This window comes from Notothenia coriiceps, unplaced genomic scaffold (genome assembly GCF_000735185.1).
Source record: "Notothenia coriiceps isolate Sejong01 unplaced genomic scaffold, NC01 NC01_scaffold00002650, whole genome shotgun sequence".
NCBI classification, from domain to species: Eukaryota; Metazoa; Chordata; class Actinopteri; order Perciformes; family Nototheniidae; genus Notothenia; species Notothenia coriiceps.
In genome coordinates, this window is record NW_011335351.1 from 119793 (window position 1) to 135583 (window position 15791).

General features: G+C 40.2%; 1 protein-coding gene across 1 annotated transcript in view; it reads right to left on the minus strand.

Annotated features, from left to right (window-relative positions):
* The window catches only part of lgr4 (leucine-rich repeat containing G protein-coupled receptor 4), a 41937-nt gene that overhangs the window by 13751 nt on the left and 12395 nt on the right, over positions 1 to 15791 (minus strand). Inside the window, exons 2-4 of the mRNA XM_010765753.1 lie at positions 6586 to 6657; positions 1656 to 1727; positions 952 to 1023 (exon numbers count right to left, since the gene is read on the minus strand). Coding sequence (XP_010764055.1) covers positions 952 to 1023; positions 1656 to 1727; positions 6586 to 6657 — 216 coding nt within the window. The remainder of the gene's footprint in view (positions 1 to 951; positions 1024 to 1655; positions 1728 to 6585; positions 6658 to 15791) is intronic.

The following is a 15791-nucleotide window of genomic DNA, read 5'->3' on the forward strand; positions in this document are numbered from 1 at the left end:
AAATAATATGCTACAAAGGGGCGGACTGGCCATCTGTGTGTTGAACTTTCCTGTCGGCTCCCAGACCGTAGTCGAGGAGGGCAGAAGCAACAAGCTTCAGGTTCAATAACCCACTTTAGATGAAATGACTGGAGAGAGGCGAGCTCTTCTTGGGAGGCCGTTGCATTTATTTAGCTGTTCTTCTGTTTCACAAAATACATCACAGACCTCTGTTTTTCTGCTTCCTCGTTTCACTTCCAGAAACATACACACGTTCCCTCACTGTCTCTCTATCATCCACAATCACACATGCACAAGCCACACCCCTCTCTCTCTCTTAAAGGGACAGCGATCTCATCTCACTGTGCATGACCCTAATATCATAACATGTGTGCTCTGGAGAATCACAGAACGGAAGATCGTTCTTATTATTATGCCGTTCAAACCAATTATTTAAATGTGTTTGTTAAATTCGGCATCATGTAAATTGCGCTGACAGGTCCACACACTGCTTCCCCGCAGCGAGGCTCCCCCGCCCTCCTGCTGATAGTTGACAAGCGTCAAGCTCCTCACCCCCCCCCCCTCGTTGATAATAGGGCACACTGATAAAACATTTTTTTTACCCCTGATCTAAATGTTTCATCAGCAATTAAAAAACAGACATTTTTCACTCAAAATGGAAAGCTCTTTGGCTAGGCTTGGCAATAACCAAACAATCGATACCTAAACTAATGAAAAAAATCAATGGATCAATTTGATGACATTGACAGCATAATTATTACAATCTCTGCAGTATAAGTCGAGTGTTTCCCTTAAACTGTACGGACAGAAAGGTTGAATGGAAACTGAAACACTGTTTTAGCAGACAATACCTTACCCTACAGTTGCATATGCATCTTCACTTTAAGAGGTGTGTGTGTGCTTGCGTGCGTGCGTGCGTGCGTGCGTGCGTGCGTGTGTCAGATGGCTTACAGAGACTGAAGAGATTGAAGGTTCTTCAGGGCAGCACTGGGCACAGTCTTCAGCTGATTATTCTGGAGCATCCTGAAGGTAAAATAGCAAAATTATGATTTTCACTCAACTCACAACACTTTTACTTCAATGATATAATCCTTGATACATTATATGACTATGTAATGGAGGCCTTTGATGGGTTCATGATTTTTCACAAAATAAAAAACAACTTTTGACACATTACGTATTTAACATTATGTGCGCTTATTGGGTTACAGTATTTGTAAAAAGCATGTTGTCCATGTGTTTGTGTTTTCAGACATGTAACCAAGATCTCACCTGAAGATCAACAGGACTTTGAACTTTTGGCCCGTTGCAGAATCAACAGGGCAGCGCTTTGTGTGTCGCTCAATGTGTTTGAGTCTGTGCAAGTAAACTAGGGTGTGCTGCCCCGTGTAAATTATGCAGAACTAATTTTTACACAGGGCTTGGGTGCATGCTCCATTAGGTGTTTTTACAACCAGAGATACTGTTGAGGGCAAAGGTGGAAAATCAAATGTAAATGCAATGGTATGACTTTGTTTGGGTGGCAATAACTGACAGCGCCACAACGTTACCACAAACTGCACAATGTTCTCTTGCCCGCAGTGTTTGGAAAACTTCACACCGTCACAGGCATAAGTGTGTGTTTGTGTGTGTTGACAGGGAGGGGGCATGCTTACAGGACTTTGAGCTGATGCAGTCCAGACAGGGCATCAGGGTGGATGAATGACAGGTCATTCCCGGCAAGTCGTCTGTGGTGAGAGAAAGAGTCACACTTATGTTTTGGAAATGTCTCAAATGTTTCAAATGACATAAAAGGAACACAGTTCAACTAAACCACAGAGTGTATTTGATTTCAGCTTAAAGCAATGCATAGTGTTTAAAGAACGTCTCCCCATCCAGCACTTCAGTAGATTAGGTTCCAACTCTGAAGCTGAACATGGGCCCTGGGGTGTCAAAGACATGCGTCTGTGCCATGGCCTGTTGTCACTTCGTCTGTCACCCACAAGAGATTAGAGCTGTTCCTGGATATCCCCCCTCTTGAGATCCCTTTCTGAGCCTCCTAACCATTACTATGCAGTGCTCCCTATAGAGAGAGTGACAACCTGATTCACCCCTCTGAAGCCGACACAACAAGTGTAGCCTTGTAACATTTATCACTAGCCAGCTTCTGGAGTTCCTTCATGAATTGCTTGAGATGGAGGGGGACACCTCCCTTTTCTGTTGGAAACAGGAAGTGTTTAGGAAATAAGGTTGTAAATAAGCATGGGGCAGGCTGACTAGGACACACAGCACAAGTATACTATCTGGCCCGAGAGATTAGCAACAGATTTATCACTCTGCAACGTGAGTCGGACCAGGCTGAATTCCCTGCAACAAGAGCTGCTGGGTGTGAGCCTGAGAATCAATGCTGACTGTGTTAGAAGACCATGTTCCCTTCACGGAGTCTCAACACTGCTTTCTGTTTGTCTGCCTTTAATGTCACTGAAATAGAGACCTCGATCACTGAAACGCATTATTGCATCAACATTAAGGATGAGAGTGAAAATAACAAATAAATTACCTCTTTTTACAAGTATACTGTAACCAAATATCCCTCACTAAGGTTTGCCCCCCAACGAAAGCTTGTTTTTCTTTCAATTTATAGTGTTCACAAAAGTTTTAACAGATCTACTGCTGGTAACAATGTGTTAATCCCAATTCACAAATATATACAATGATACGCAATGCAGACACAAATCGGTAACAGTCTGTAAGCATTACCTATCTTAAGTATGATAGTGTGACCCAAACCTTACATTTGTGCATGAGTATTAAAAAAAGTTGTACTAAAGCATACATTGCTGTAAGTGTAACATCCAAAAGACTAAACAATAATTGATTGACTAGAGCTAGTCACATAAATCGTATATCAAAATTATAATCCGGTTATTTTACAGACGATGACTAACATTAACATGTACATAAGCCACCTGTGCTTCAGGTCATTCATTTTGTGTTAAAATAATCCGAAAATAACTGCCTTACTTGGAAAATTCACATATACTTTGAAAAACGTATTTTCTTTATAGTGTCCATGTTGATCAACATGAAGCTGGAAGAGCAACTTCCCAACTCAGGAAATGGGACCATCCGAGGAGCATGTGAATGCACCATTAGGCTTTGCAGGGGTCTGCACTCCTGAGTGATATTCTAATTCACGTTCTCTACATTGTGATTCACCTTGGTATTTTTGACTCTGCCCTTTTAATTAAATTAAAATCTAGTGTGATGCAGTTGAATACAATGTTGCTGTGCTTGTAAATCGAAAGCTTGGTTGAGCTTGACAGGAGAGCAAGTGAGTCTGTTATTAAACAGAATAAAGAAAACAGCTTACTTAACTGAATACTAAAAGGTTCTTTGATCATTTCGTTGTTTCTATGTTTTAATTTAACTATGAACATTTAGTTAGAAAATATTGGATTTGGTGTGACACAATTATGTCTTATACAAGACCCCAACAACAGCAGACACACTGCTCTGAACTCACAGGCTGTCTTTTCTGTTTGATTTAATGTGGTTGACCAAAGTTGTCAGATGAGGACGTGACTGCTCATTAGCTTTTTAAAGAAGGCTGTCATTGCAGTTTGACTTGGCTTTGAGACAAACCCATTGAATAGCTTTCAAAGCTGGAATCCCAAACAATGCGCCTCCACTCAGCCACCATTTGTCAAGAGAATGTCTTGTGACAGCTTAAATAAGAAATAAGAATGTAATTCTAAGAACATAATCTGCAGTTATATTCATGACTAGAGTACAAGTTGTCACATGCACATGGATGCCTATAAATTCAAAATGACATGAGTCTTGTCTGCAGCTGTTCAGTCATTCTTGTTTTGCAACATAGTGACCCATAGGCTGATGTCAATATGACTTAATTTCATGAGAACTCACACAACCAAGAACCTGCAACCATTGTCACAAGCGGCTAACCACTAAATGCAAACATGGTTTGACAAATCATTCAGATATCCTTCAGGTTTCACAACATAAAGAGCTTCTCCTCCTTCATCTTTCAGCAGATTCAGTGCACGTCCCCCCAGGCTTCGACGAGTAAAGAAGACATTCTTCTTTACAAGATTTAGCACATTGCTAAATCTTGTTGAGGAAAGGCTAAATCCTCTCCTTGTGAAACACCACTCCCACAGGTCTACCTTTGTCAAAGGCAATTCACAAGTAGCCCTGTAGTGCACTCTAACAATAAAGGGCTACAGACAGGATTTACCACCAACAAATATAAACATTATTTTGTTTGCAGCAACAATACAATTCGTTTTTTTAGTAAACTACTCTTGTATAACCAAAATAAGCTCCCTTCCCCCTTGACACGCTCCCACATGTACAGTGCACACCTTGTTGTTGGGATAGGTGGCTGTGATAACAAGCTTGCGACTGCATTTATGTCCATCTTGGCAATGAAGATATTGCAATTTCCAGGCATTATGTAATTATAAGTGAGTTTTTTTAATTGCCTGACGAGATAAACGTCAGGTAAGTAAAGGAAAGGTTTCATTCATTTTCCCACAGACAGTACTGGAGCACTTCTGCTGTTTGGATCAGCATGGAGCTTTCCTGTTTAAATCATCAGTGCAATTTATTAAAAACTATATAAAAACTAGATATTAAACTATCTAGTTCTTTGATTACATAAATACGAACCGGTTTCTAAGTTACAAATCTGTGTCCATAAGTTGTCTGGGTTACATGTTAATTTATGGTAATAAAACACATTTTACAACATATTTTACAGTCTGCAGTTTAACATTTATCCTGTATTCTTCTGTAGTTCTAAGTGACTTTGCTGGCCACTTAAAGAGCATTAAAGGTCCTTTGAGAGTGCTACTGTTAGGGTAACTGTGTTGAAGCTGAGCTAGCATCTGCAACAACAAAAAAAACATTGAAATCAAACAGACAAGCTTATTTTTAACAAAACAAATGTGTGTAAAGCTGGAAACACTAGTGTAGAATCCCGATTTGTACTATAATTGATCAGGACAAGAATATCAAAAGATCATTTCATGCCATACAGTATAACGTTATCATTATTATTGTCACTAGGATTAATTGTAATAATATGGATTTTATGCCATATAATTCAGCCACATTCATACCCAATAATAATGACCAAGGAAAACTTTATTTATAGCACACATTTCATTAAAATGAGAGCTAGACCATGTGTTTGAATAAGATGAAGAGACAAGAACAAATACACAGCTGCAACAGAAATACAAATAAAGGTTAAAACAACAACAATAAAATAACAAAATGCACTTTAAATCATTCTGTCAACAAAAGGCAACATATTGACAACAAACTGGCCCTCATGTCATTACCACAATTCACAGAAGACACATAGAGAGCCCATTGGTCACAGATCACTTCAAGACTATAAACAAACCGCTAAGGAAACAGAGAATACCTGTCATCACGTCTGCTGAGCTTTGTGGTGCCTCTGGCAAGAGAGTAAGAGAGCGGAGGAGATTGCGTGACTACGAAGGAAGAAATATTCCTCCCCCGTCTCCGCTCCCGTCCTGTGTGAAGATGCCCCCCTCTCTTTCTCTCCCTGATCTCTTTCTGTCAACTCTTTCTCTCCCTGTCTTTGCCCTCAGGGCCCCCGCTCTGGTTCACTGACACTGCAGCAGCCCTGGAGCCGAAAAGTCACCCAGCAAAGTTCACCGAGACGACTCTGCACATTTGTTAGAGGAGGTTAAACAAACACACATATGCACTAAGGGTATATGTCAATCAATGACACCCTGACGACAGTCCATCCATCATGAGCACCTAGAGGTGAAAAGGTAGCACTGAGACCTTGTGGGTGCGGGGTGGGATTATTTTTTCACTTGTGTTTCCATGGAAACCATTGTTTTGCCCTCTTCCTTCCTGTCTTGCATACTTCCACACAATGTGATGAAAAGTAAATTGCCTTTTTGACAAAGCAGATTGGAGTGGTGTATGGAAAAGTGGAAGATTTGGGCAGCTGAAAGATGCACCAGAGCTTAATAAAAATACTACGCTCGCACAGACTGTGACACAGTGGAGCTGGAACCGCTGGAGTTTGTTCACCGAATGGTCACTTTGCTTTCTCAGGGCTGCATGTTACCTGATATCAGGTAGACAGATTTTAATCTCTGACTCCCAGCAGCTCCGAGCCAGACAGGGGAGTGTTTAAAGAGCAAAGAAATAACAAACACTCACTAAGATTAGATGTACGCCACTCAACAAAGCCCCAAAGCGCAGATGTGCTGTTGCCACCCTGATAATCCCTTAAAAGCAAAAATCAACACAGGATGTCACATGATCGTTGCTTCAATACATGATGTCTCACCTCACTTTTTTTTCTTTTTTTTTTTTTTCTTAAAATTGAGCTTTACTGCACCTTTTATATTTCATGAATGATTGAGTGACTTGTCACCTCATGTAATGCTGTGCTTATCTTCTTCGGCTGAGAAGAAGGGCATGTTCTGCACCTATACTGTGTGTTCTGCAGTGCAAACTCAAATACCCAGGTGCATATCATAAGAGTAAATACATCATTAGCAGGAGAAACACGGGGCATGTACTTACAGTTCTTCCAGATAGGGGAGGTTCTTGAACACAAATGCTGGAAGCTCGGTGATGTTGTTCATGCTCAGGTCACTGTGGAAACAAATGATCAGTTAGAAACACAATAAAAATCTCTAGCTTCACTTAAATGTAGTTAGTTTTAAAAGATCAGTTTTGAACACTTTCACTTTGCAAAACCTATTTTACCCTTGCCCTAATTTTATATAATTATTGAACAATTCGGCCATTTAAATTGTTGTATTGCTTTGACTGTGAAGCCCTTTCAGAACTGAAATAAAACTGCAATTAATTATGGCAGTCAATAATGAAGATTCTATAATTGTTGTATAAGGCCTTATTTTGCATGCATATAAGACATTAAGATTATGTATTTGACTGCAATAATAAACTATGTTTAGGACAAACGTATACTTGCAGTTTTGTCACCAAACATTTATGGCAAGTCTTTTGATTGTGCCGGCATGACTTCAACCTCAACCCCGTAAAAAAAACGTTGAAAAAGCTCTTCGCTTTAGCCTCAGGGATCTTCATTTTTCAAACCAACTTTCAGGTAAAGATAGGCATGTAGCAGCATGAAAAGTATGCACACAGGACTTGATTTGCTTCCCCACCAAGACTAATATGAATATAGTTTACAATCATCAGTTATCATTGGGAAAAAAAACACAAGTATGTGCTACTGGAAATGTTTTGAATGTACCAAAGTGAGGGACTGTCATAGTAAGATTGGATAAAAAATGCTGTCTTGATGAGATCTACACAATGAGAGCAAATTCAGCTCTGGACCCTTATCTTGATCGCAGATCCACCAACCTGCTTCAAAGACCCCCCCACGTCAAAGCCATATGTAAAGACACAGCACATATCAGGACTGAAAAAACATCCGGGATACACAAATGAAGTACCCCCTGCCCCCCTTTCACTCTCCATTTGGCCATCTTGAATTTCACTGCCAGATCTCCCCAGGACCTTGTGTGTGGGCCCCTGAATCCTACAAGGATCATATTGCCCTTCCTCTGCACTCCCAGCTACACACACATGCGCTGAATTCTTAAAAAGCAGGCCCCGACAGAACCCTCATCATCTTTGCGACCTGTGTCCTATCTCCACTTACCTGGTTATCCAATTACCATACACACTGTGCAGCTACAACAAAACGTCCATCAACATCCACCCACTTCTATCCTTCTTTCCTACCCAGACAACATCTCTGGTGGTGTTCTGCATCCACTGCTGCAGATCTGCCACCACTAGTGGTCAGCTGGAAACATCCCAAACCACATTTTAAACCGTTTGTCTAAATCTTCCGCAGACTGTTGACTGGTCTGAGCCACATGCAGGCTGGGAGTACGGGAGGCCTGCATGACTCTATCACACTTCCTCCCTCCCTCTGTGTCTGGCTGCTTTACTCATCAATGTCCTGGCCTGTCCCTGCTAAGATATATGGAAGGGACACTAAAAATGCAGCTGTGATAAATGATGACAAGCCTAAACGCTTTGACAAACAGGTATCAGTAAATGTCTATCCCATGTGCCATTTGGCTTCATTTTAGCAGACATGAAGCAGGGAACCGGAGAAAGGCAGCAGACGCTTTAAGAAACCAAAGATATAGCTTTTAAGACAAAGCATGAAGATATTCTTAAGGTCAAGTACAATCCAAAAAAATATATTAGTTAACGTAGAAAATCTTGTGCCATGAATTAATTATTCTTTTGAATGTTCAATAAAAAGGTCAAGAGAAATGTTAGGGAAATATGTATCAACTCTGTTTTCTTGGGCCAATTATATGATTTTCAGTAGGGATGTCCCGATCACCTTTTTTTGCTCCCGATCCGATTCCGATCATTTGATTTTGACAATCTGCCGATACCGATTTTTCCCGATCCGATCTTTATGCAATGCATTAAGAGAGAAAAAAAGGTAACAGATAACGGCTGGTTATCCAACGCGATGAATTCAGCTATATTGGCTGTTATTTTGTTGGCCTTTTCACTGTTCTGGGGCAGTTTCTCTTTCCTTTTAAAAGTCTCTGAAAGTGTCCGTTGTTTCAGTGCCGTTACCTGAGTGGCCGCTGTGTACTCGTCATGTTGTTGTTGGTGTTTGTTTCTCAGGTGGCGTATTAGATTGGTCGTGTTGAACGTAGCTCTGTTCTTTCCACTACGTGGAACCTCCGCCTTGCAAACATTGCATCTGGCTGTTACACTGCCTTCGCTTTCAACTTTATAATACTTCCAAACTCCTGACATTTTCTCTTGTCCCGACTCCCGAGTCACCAGCTGAACGTAGCCTCTTGTTGAACTCGCCGACGCAACAGCGTCCTGCGTCTTGGCCATGTGTCGCACTGGAACACACCGCAAAGACTTCAGCCGAGCACGTACGAACTGAACTGCGCATGCGTGAGTGGCAATAACTCTCCTTACCAGCAGGCGGCGGTAGTGTGTATTCGTCATTCAAAACAGGCAACAACCGGAAGACAGAGAAGAAGAACAGACTACGTGATATGAAAAAAACAACAAATAGCGTGTGCGTTCCATTTTCACTCTCGTCCATCGAAAACATGTTTCGTGCGGTACTGGAGCTATCAGCCATTGGAGTGTTGCTTGTGGAAGACATTCTCAAGCAACCGTTTCACTTCTCATGCACTGATTCGCTAGCTGAACAGCCAATCAGAGTGATATCTTTGTCCGACTGCCTGTGGCTGACGCACGGCCGATTCAACATGTTGAATCGACCATGCGTCGGCCGTGCGTCGGCCATGAAAGGCCAAATAACGACGCATGGTCGATTCAACATGTTGAATCGGCCGTGCGTCAGCCACAGGCAGTCGGACAAAGATATCACNTTCTCTCTGCTCTTCTCTATCTCTCTCTCTTTGAAGTCCCTATGAAAACAGACCAAAGACCCTAATTTTCTGTAAAATCGTGGGAAAAACGGTGTGTCATTTATTCATGTTGAACTTAATTCAACGGTTGTTTTATGAATAGGAATTGTACTTTAGGTCGACAAAAGTGATACTTGAGACTTAGAGTGCACTCAACGAAACCAACTATAGTGTTACGTACGTCTCTCTCTCTCTCTCTCTCTCTCTCTCTATCCAACTATCAATCAATCTATCTTTCTGTCTATCTATCTATCTTTCTATCTATCTATCTATCCAACTATCTCTCATTCCCACTTCCTGTTTCCCCTGCGCCGCTCCTCATTGGCTAACGGTGTGTTGTGTGTATTTCGGACTCCAGGGCGACGTGGGTCTTCCCGGACCCAGCGGTACTCCGGGCGACGGTTCGCTAAGAAGCGAACAAACTCTCACTATCTACAAAGGAGATAAGGTAACACAGCCTAGGGAAGGATAGGAACAAACAAACAAACACACACACACACACACACACACACACACACACACACACACACACACACACACATTCACAATGGGATTTCATTACAAAAAGTGGTAAAGAGAATACCACAGCAGGCAGAAACTAAAGGTTCAAAGAGAAAGAGGAGCAGTGATTGCAGCAAACTTAACAGCCATGGAGGAACTGTGAAAAGGAGACTTTGGGAAGTGGAGGAGAGGTTGGTCCAACGTAGCATCAATCCTGATAATCCTCATCATATGGAGTTGCCCAAATGCACAATTTAAACCTTAGATTGTGGTTGAAAACTTCATAATCACCAAGTATTTGGATTATTTGTCAAAACTAATCTTTATGCAATAGTTCAATAGCCCTTTGACCTACCAAAATAAAGGCCTCCCTCATTAGAAATACAAGAAAATAAGAAGTAGTGCATTTAAATATTGTCCAAAAACCAAAACTACACACAATTGACTCCTCTCATTGATGTGTAACTCAACCAATCGGATCCTTTCTGCCTCCAGAGTTTCTTACATTTTGAAAATGTTTCATCCAGAGACCAGCCTCTCATCATCACCCCAAAATGTTCTCAGTCCGTTCACGACCTCTTAAGTGGCTCCACGGTCAAAACAGAGCCTGTCCTCCAGTCAACGTACCCCCACCTTCCCTATATCTTCCCTAAATGCCCCAAAAACTCTGCCGCATTACCCCTCCTTATTCCGCCGTTTCCCTCGCCACCTCATGATCAGAGTAAACAGATATCTCTTCCCTCGATTACGACATCCAGGGCGACGCGGGCTCACCCGGTGAACCCGGCCAGCCGTTGATCAATGGCATTGTGGAGTTTGTGGGTTTTCCCAAAGGAGACAAAGGACTACAGGTTTGTTGAAAAACGCGACTTCTTCCCCAAGTAGGATGAGCTGTGTAGAACATGGACAAATACAGCAGTGTGTCCTCTTATCTCACCGCGTTATCTTTCAAATCCAACATGATGACGTGACTTTGAGATAAAGGGATTCAAAGGTTCACTGTATTGGTGAAAGTTGAATTACTGTTTACACTGAAAAATGTCCAGCAGCTGCTAGAAAATGAAGAAATCTGCAAAAAAAAAGTTGAATCAAAAGTACTAAAAGCAATAGGTCAGTTCAATTGAAATGCCCACTATTTACATTGGTTATCACCTTGATGCTAATATTATAGACGTGATAATCTGACTGTTCCACCCTGGTTTCCTCAGCTTTTCGAGCCCTACACAATGTATTTTGAAGGAGTTAATGCCTACATCAGCGGCGTAGTTTTGGTTGTTATCGCCTTTCTTTTGAGTGAGATTTCACAGTTTCCACAGACTTGTAAAAAAGGTAAGTTAAAATGTGTAAATATTGCTTATAGTTTCAAAATGATTCTGTACTTATGACCACTTTTCTTCTCTCTCCGCTTTGCTTAAAGGGTATACCTGGTCCAAAGGGAATAAGAGGATTTCCTGGAAATCCTGGTCAACCTGTAAGTGTTTAAGGCGTTCCTCAAGGCTCTCCACTAGATCCTCTTCTATTCTGGATTTACTTCCAATTGGCAGATTAATTAACAATCATAAGATATATTTCCATGTGTCTATAAAAAAAAAGATCCCCAAGCAGACTGACTTCTTTAAAACACTTTTAAAACCTTGTTATGTGATTTATTTTCCCAAGAACCTTTGATTTTCTACGACGTTTTTGTACAATAAAAACTGCTGTGAGAAAATACCGAACATGCAAAATATGAGATAAGTCCACATTAAGTGATATTTACTAATCTGTATTTTTACTTAAATCCAGGGACCTTCTGGCTTTGGTGGAGAACCCGGAGAGAAGGGAATTCTTGGATACCCCGGAGCAAGAGTAAGAGCTATGACTTTATTACACCTATTTCATTCACAGAAGTAAGAAATGTGTCTTCCCCTAACCTCAACATAAGTGGAGATTCCTTACAATGTTCTTCTTCAATGGGTAAATGTACACTTAAGCATAGCTTTTACTGTGGTCAAGCATGTCTCTTACCTTTCCTTCTTCTTCTGTGGTGGATGTCGTTTTTGATTCTACCAAACAGGGTGCTCCTGGTTTGAACGGGTCTCCTGGATATCCCGGACAATCGGTAGGCTAAAACTGTTACCACAAAATATTCAAGAACTGACAAGCTAAAATTATGATCTTTAAAACTGTACCACTATGACAACATTAGTTGTGCTACAGTACTTGCTACAGGACCAGTTAACTCATAGATTAATACTGGGTTAAACTAGATTAATACAAATGTCCTAGTGGTTATTTAACTATTAGACGTTAGGAGCAATACCACAATGTATGCATGAATTATGATTTGGTATCAAAAGTCAAAATGTTCTCCTCTCACAGACATTATTATTATATTAACATTATCATATTTATTGTTACATCAACTGCACATCATACTTCTTTTGTGCCGCAATAGACCCTTTATTTGCATATATTCTGCAAAATTGTCTAGAAAGTAAAGGTTTTTTTTTTTTTTTAAATGACTAATCTTTAATTCGTAAATGTAGGGAATCAGAAGCATAATTAATAAACCCTGTTGTGAAAAAATTCATACCTGATTTTTTTTTTTTCTGATACAGGGACTTAGAGGAACTCCAGGTTTGATCGGGCAACCGGGATACATCGGAGGAAAGGTACATTTTTGTGTGTTTGTGTATGCTTGCTTACACTTCCTGTTGACATACAGTTGTTTGCTGTGTCTCAATTCCATATAGATAGATACTGTAGATAGAGACTTCATTGGGATCAAATTGGGACATTTCTGCATACAGTATTTACAATGTTTCCAGTGTCAACACACTCAACGTCATACCGTAAAACTTACGAGAATAAACACTTAACTAAGCGTGGAGTCTACATAGTTTGTGTTCAATAACCTTGTCTCACCAGAAGATGGTGCCAGTGTTTCTTAAATGAATGTTACATTTGGGGAAGCTAATGAAGAAACACACTTTCCTGTTTAACCAGTTATACATCGATTTACTTCATATTTAGCATTATGTTGTTTAAAGGTCATTATGTATTTATTTTGTTTCTGTGGTGGCAATAGGTTTAATTTAATGAGTTCAAATTGCTTTCTGGTCAAGAGTAGGCTCAGCTAACCATGAAGCTAACAGCTGACTTTTAGCTTAAATGAGCTTAGCAGTAACAACTCCATAAAACCAAAAAATGTCTGGTTTTTGGGCAGATTAAACAAAAAAGATATAACTTGATAATAAGTATAACTTCTGTTAAATAGTCCCCCTGTTTCCATCCTTAATGCTAAGCTAATGTTAAGCTAAAAGGCTCCTGTGGCTAGCGGGGTGGTATCGATCTTCTCTCTTCTCTTTCAGTAAGAAATTATCCCTTTTTAAGGATGATTCCTGCAGATTTTAGCACTTCATTCAAAACAAAAAATATGTTAAATACAATTAAGATTTGTAAATGTATTGTTTGTCTCTAACAGGGTGAGCAGGGAGACCCCGGAGCACCAGGACCCCCAGCCTTCGGTAGTGGTCGGAGCACTACTGTTCAAGGTAACACATCATCCATAGTAATAATTTAATAGATCTAATAACCAGAGGTGGGAAGTACTGAAGTACAAATACTTTGTTACTGTACTTAAGTACATCTTTCTGTTATCAGTACTTTACTCCACTACTTATTTTTCTGACGGCTCTTTACTTTGACTTCTTACATTTCTAACACAAACACATGTACTTTCTACTTCTTACATTTTCCAAACAGGCTGGTTCCTTTAGTTTGAATGTGTGTTTGGTGGCTTGATCATTATTATTTAGAGTCATTGCGTTGATTTGAACACGATCCGTGTATCCATCTTTTCCTGGTCTTCTCTAAAGAAGAGGGACCAATGAAAACGTTGTCATGTTGCCGTTGTTCAGCATGGAAACATTCATTAGCTAACAATGACATTATTGTTCTATTAATATAAAGGGAGGTCAGGTACTCTTTAAAACAACTGCTAGTTATGGGTACTTTTTGCTTAAATACATTTCAAAGCCCTCTTTACTTTTACTTGAGTAAAGAAGTTTAGTCAGTACTTCTACTTTTGCCAGAGATTTTTAAACACGAGTATCTGTACTTCTACTTGAGCAAAGGATGTGTGTACTTTTGCCATCTCTGCGAATAACACTGATAAACTGTGAGGTATTGTTTAGTATGTGAAAGTGTCCTGTGTTAAATGTCTCTTCTCTCTGATTGGCTGCAGGAGAGTCAGGTGACCCGGGTCTCAACGGACTACCCGGTGCCCCTGGTGACCCCGGACCTCTAGGATACCCCGGACCCCCAGGACCTCCAGGAATTGTTGGTTATGGGACAGGTAATTAACACAAACACACACACACTGTATGGAGAATTGATCAATGCATTCAAAACACCACTTTCCAACAGTTCAAACTTAAAAGTGCTTTAATTTGTGTAAAAAATGTAAACTAATGCATGGTAACATGTTATTTTTCTTTAAAGAAAATCAAAAAGGTGAAGAGAGATAATTTATATAAGTAATAATATTAAAACCACACAATTATTAAACACTTAATCGTTATAAAAGCCATTGTGTTTGTGTTTTTTAACTGTAAATGTCTATAAAATATCACTTGTTCAGCTCCTTAAAGACTCAGATCTTTAAAAGGGCTTGGAGCATAGTGGCTTAAAATTGCCAAATGTTTTTGTTATGCTAATATGATAATAAAATAATGAATTTGAAACAAAAAAGCTGTAAATATGTGTTATGTTCTCTCTCCTTTTGGTTTTTCTAGATGCATCAGTCTATGTGTGGCAAAAAGAAAGAAACGGCCTCAATATGAATATGTTCTTTAAATGATAAAATGCAACCTCAGATATCACCTCTATATATTCTATAAGGCCCACAAACCACTTAAATCATCAATAATGATTTATTATGTTCCTCGCGGAAAGGTTAGCGTTAATATCTGCGAGCCAACTAATTAGATAAAGCATTAATCTGGGTTGCACGAGGAAGAAATGGACTCAATTTGAAGATGTTCTTTGATAAAATGCAACCTCAAAATAAAAAATCACCCCTATGTGTATATAAGGCCGACAAACCACTTAAATCATCAATAAGCAAGATGCAATGGGTTGATTTTTACATCCAAATATCCATTTACCAATCGTCTCCTTTGCTCTCATATCCAGGTAACGGACTCCAGGGTTATCCCGGGACCCCCGGCCCAAAAGGAGAGAAGGGAAACGCAGGAATACCAGGATATGGCTCCGAAGGACTCCCCGGATCCTCTGGCTTCCCCGGATCCTCTGGCCTCCCCGGACCCCCTGGACTCTCCAGAGTGCAAGGCCCTACTAGTATGTTCACACAAAAACAACTTTCAAATTCTTTCACTGGGCATTTTTTAGCATGATTTGAACATGTTCTTGTGTTTGTGAGAAAGCGTGATTTGTTGTACGAAATGAGCAGAATTAATTAAATGTGTTATATTCGTATTGTATTAATTAAAAACACCTTAATGAGGATTCAGCATATTACCCATTATGGAAAAACATTATAGGTTTAGTCGTTTTACCAGCCTTAAAAGCTAATTGAAGTAAAAAAGCTAGGGATCAAAACAGTATCTACCTACCTACCTACCTACCTACCTACCTACCTACCTACCTACCTACCTACCTACCTACCTACCTACCTACCTACCTACCTACCTACCTACCTACCTACCTACCTACCTACCTACCTACCTACCCACCCACCCACCTACCTACCTACCTACCTACCTACCTATCTACCTACCTACCTACCTACCCACCCACCCACCTACCTACCTACCTACC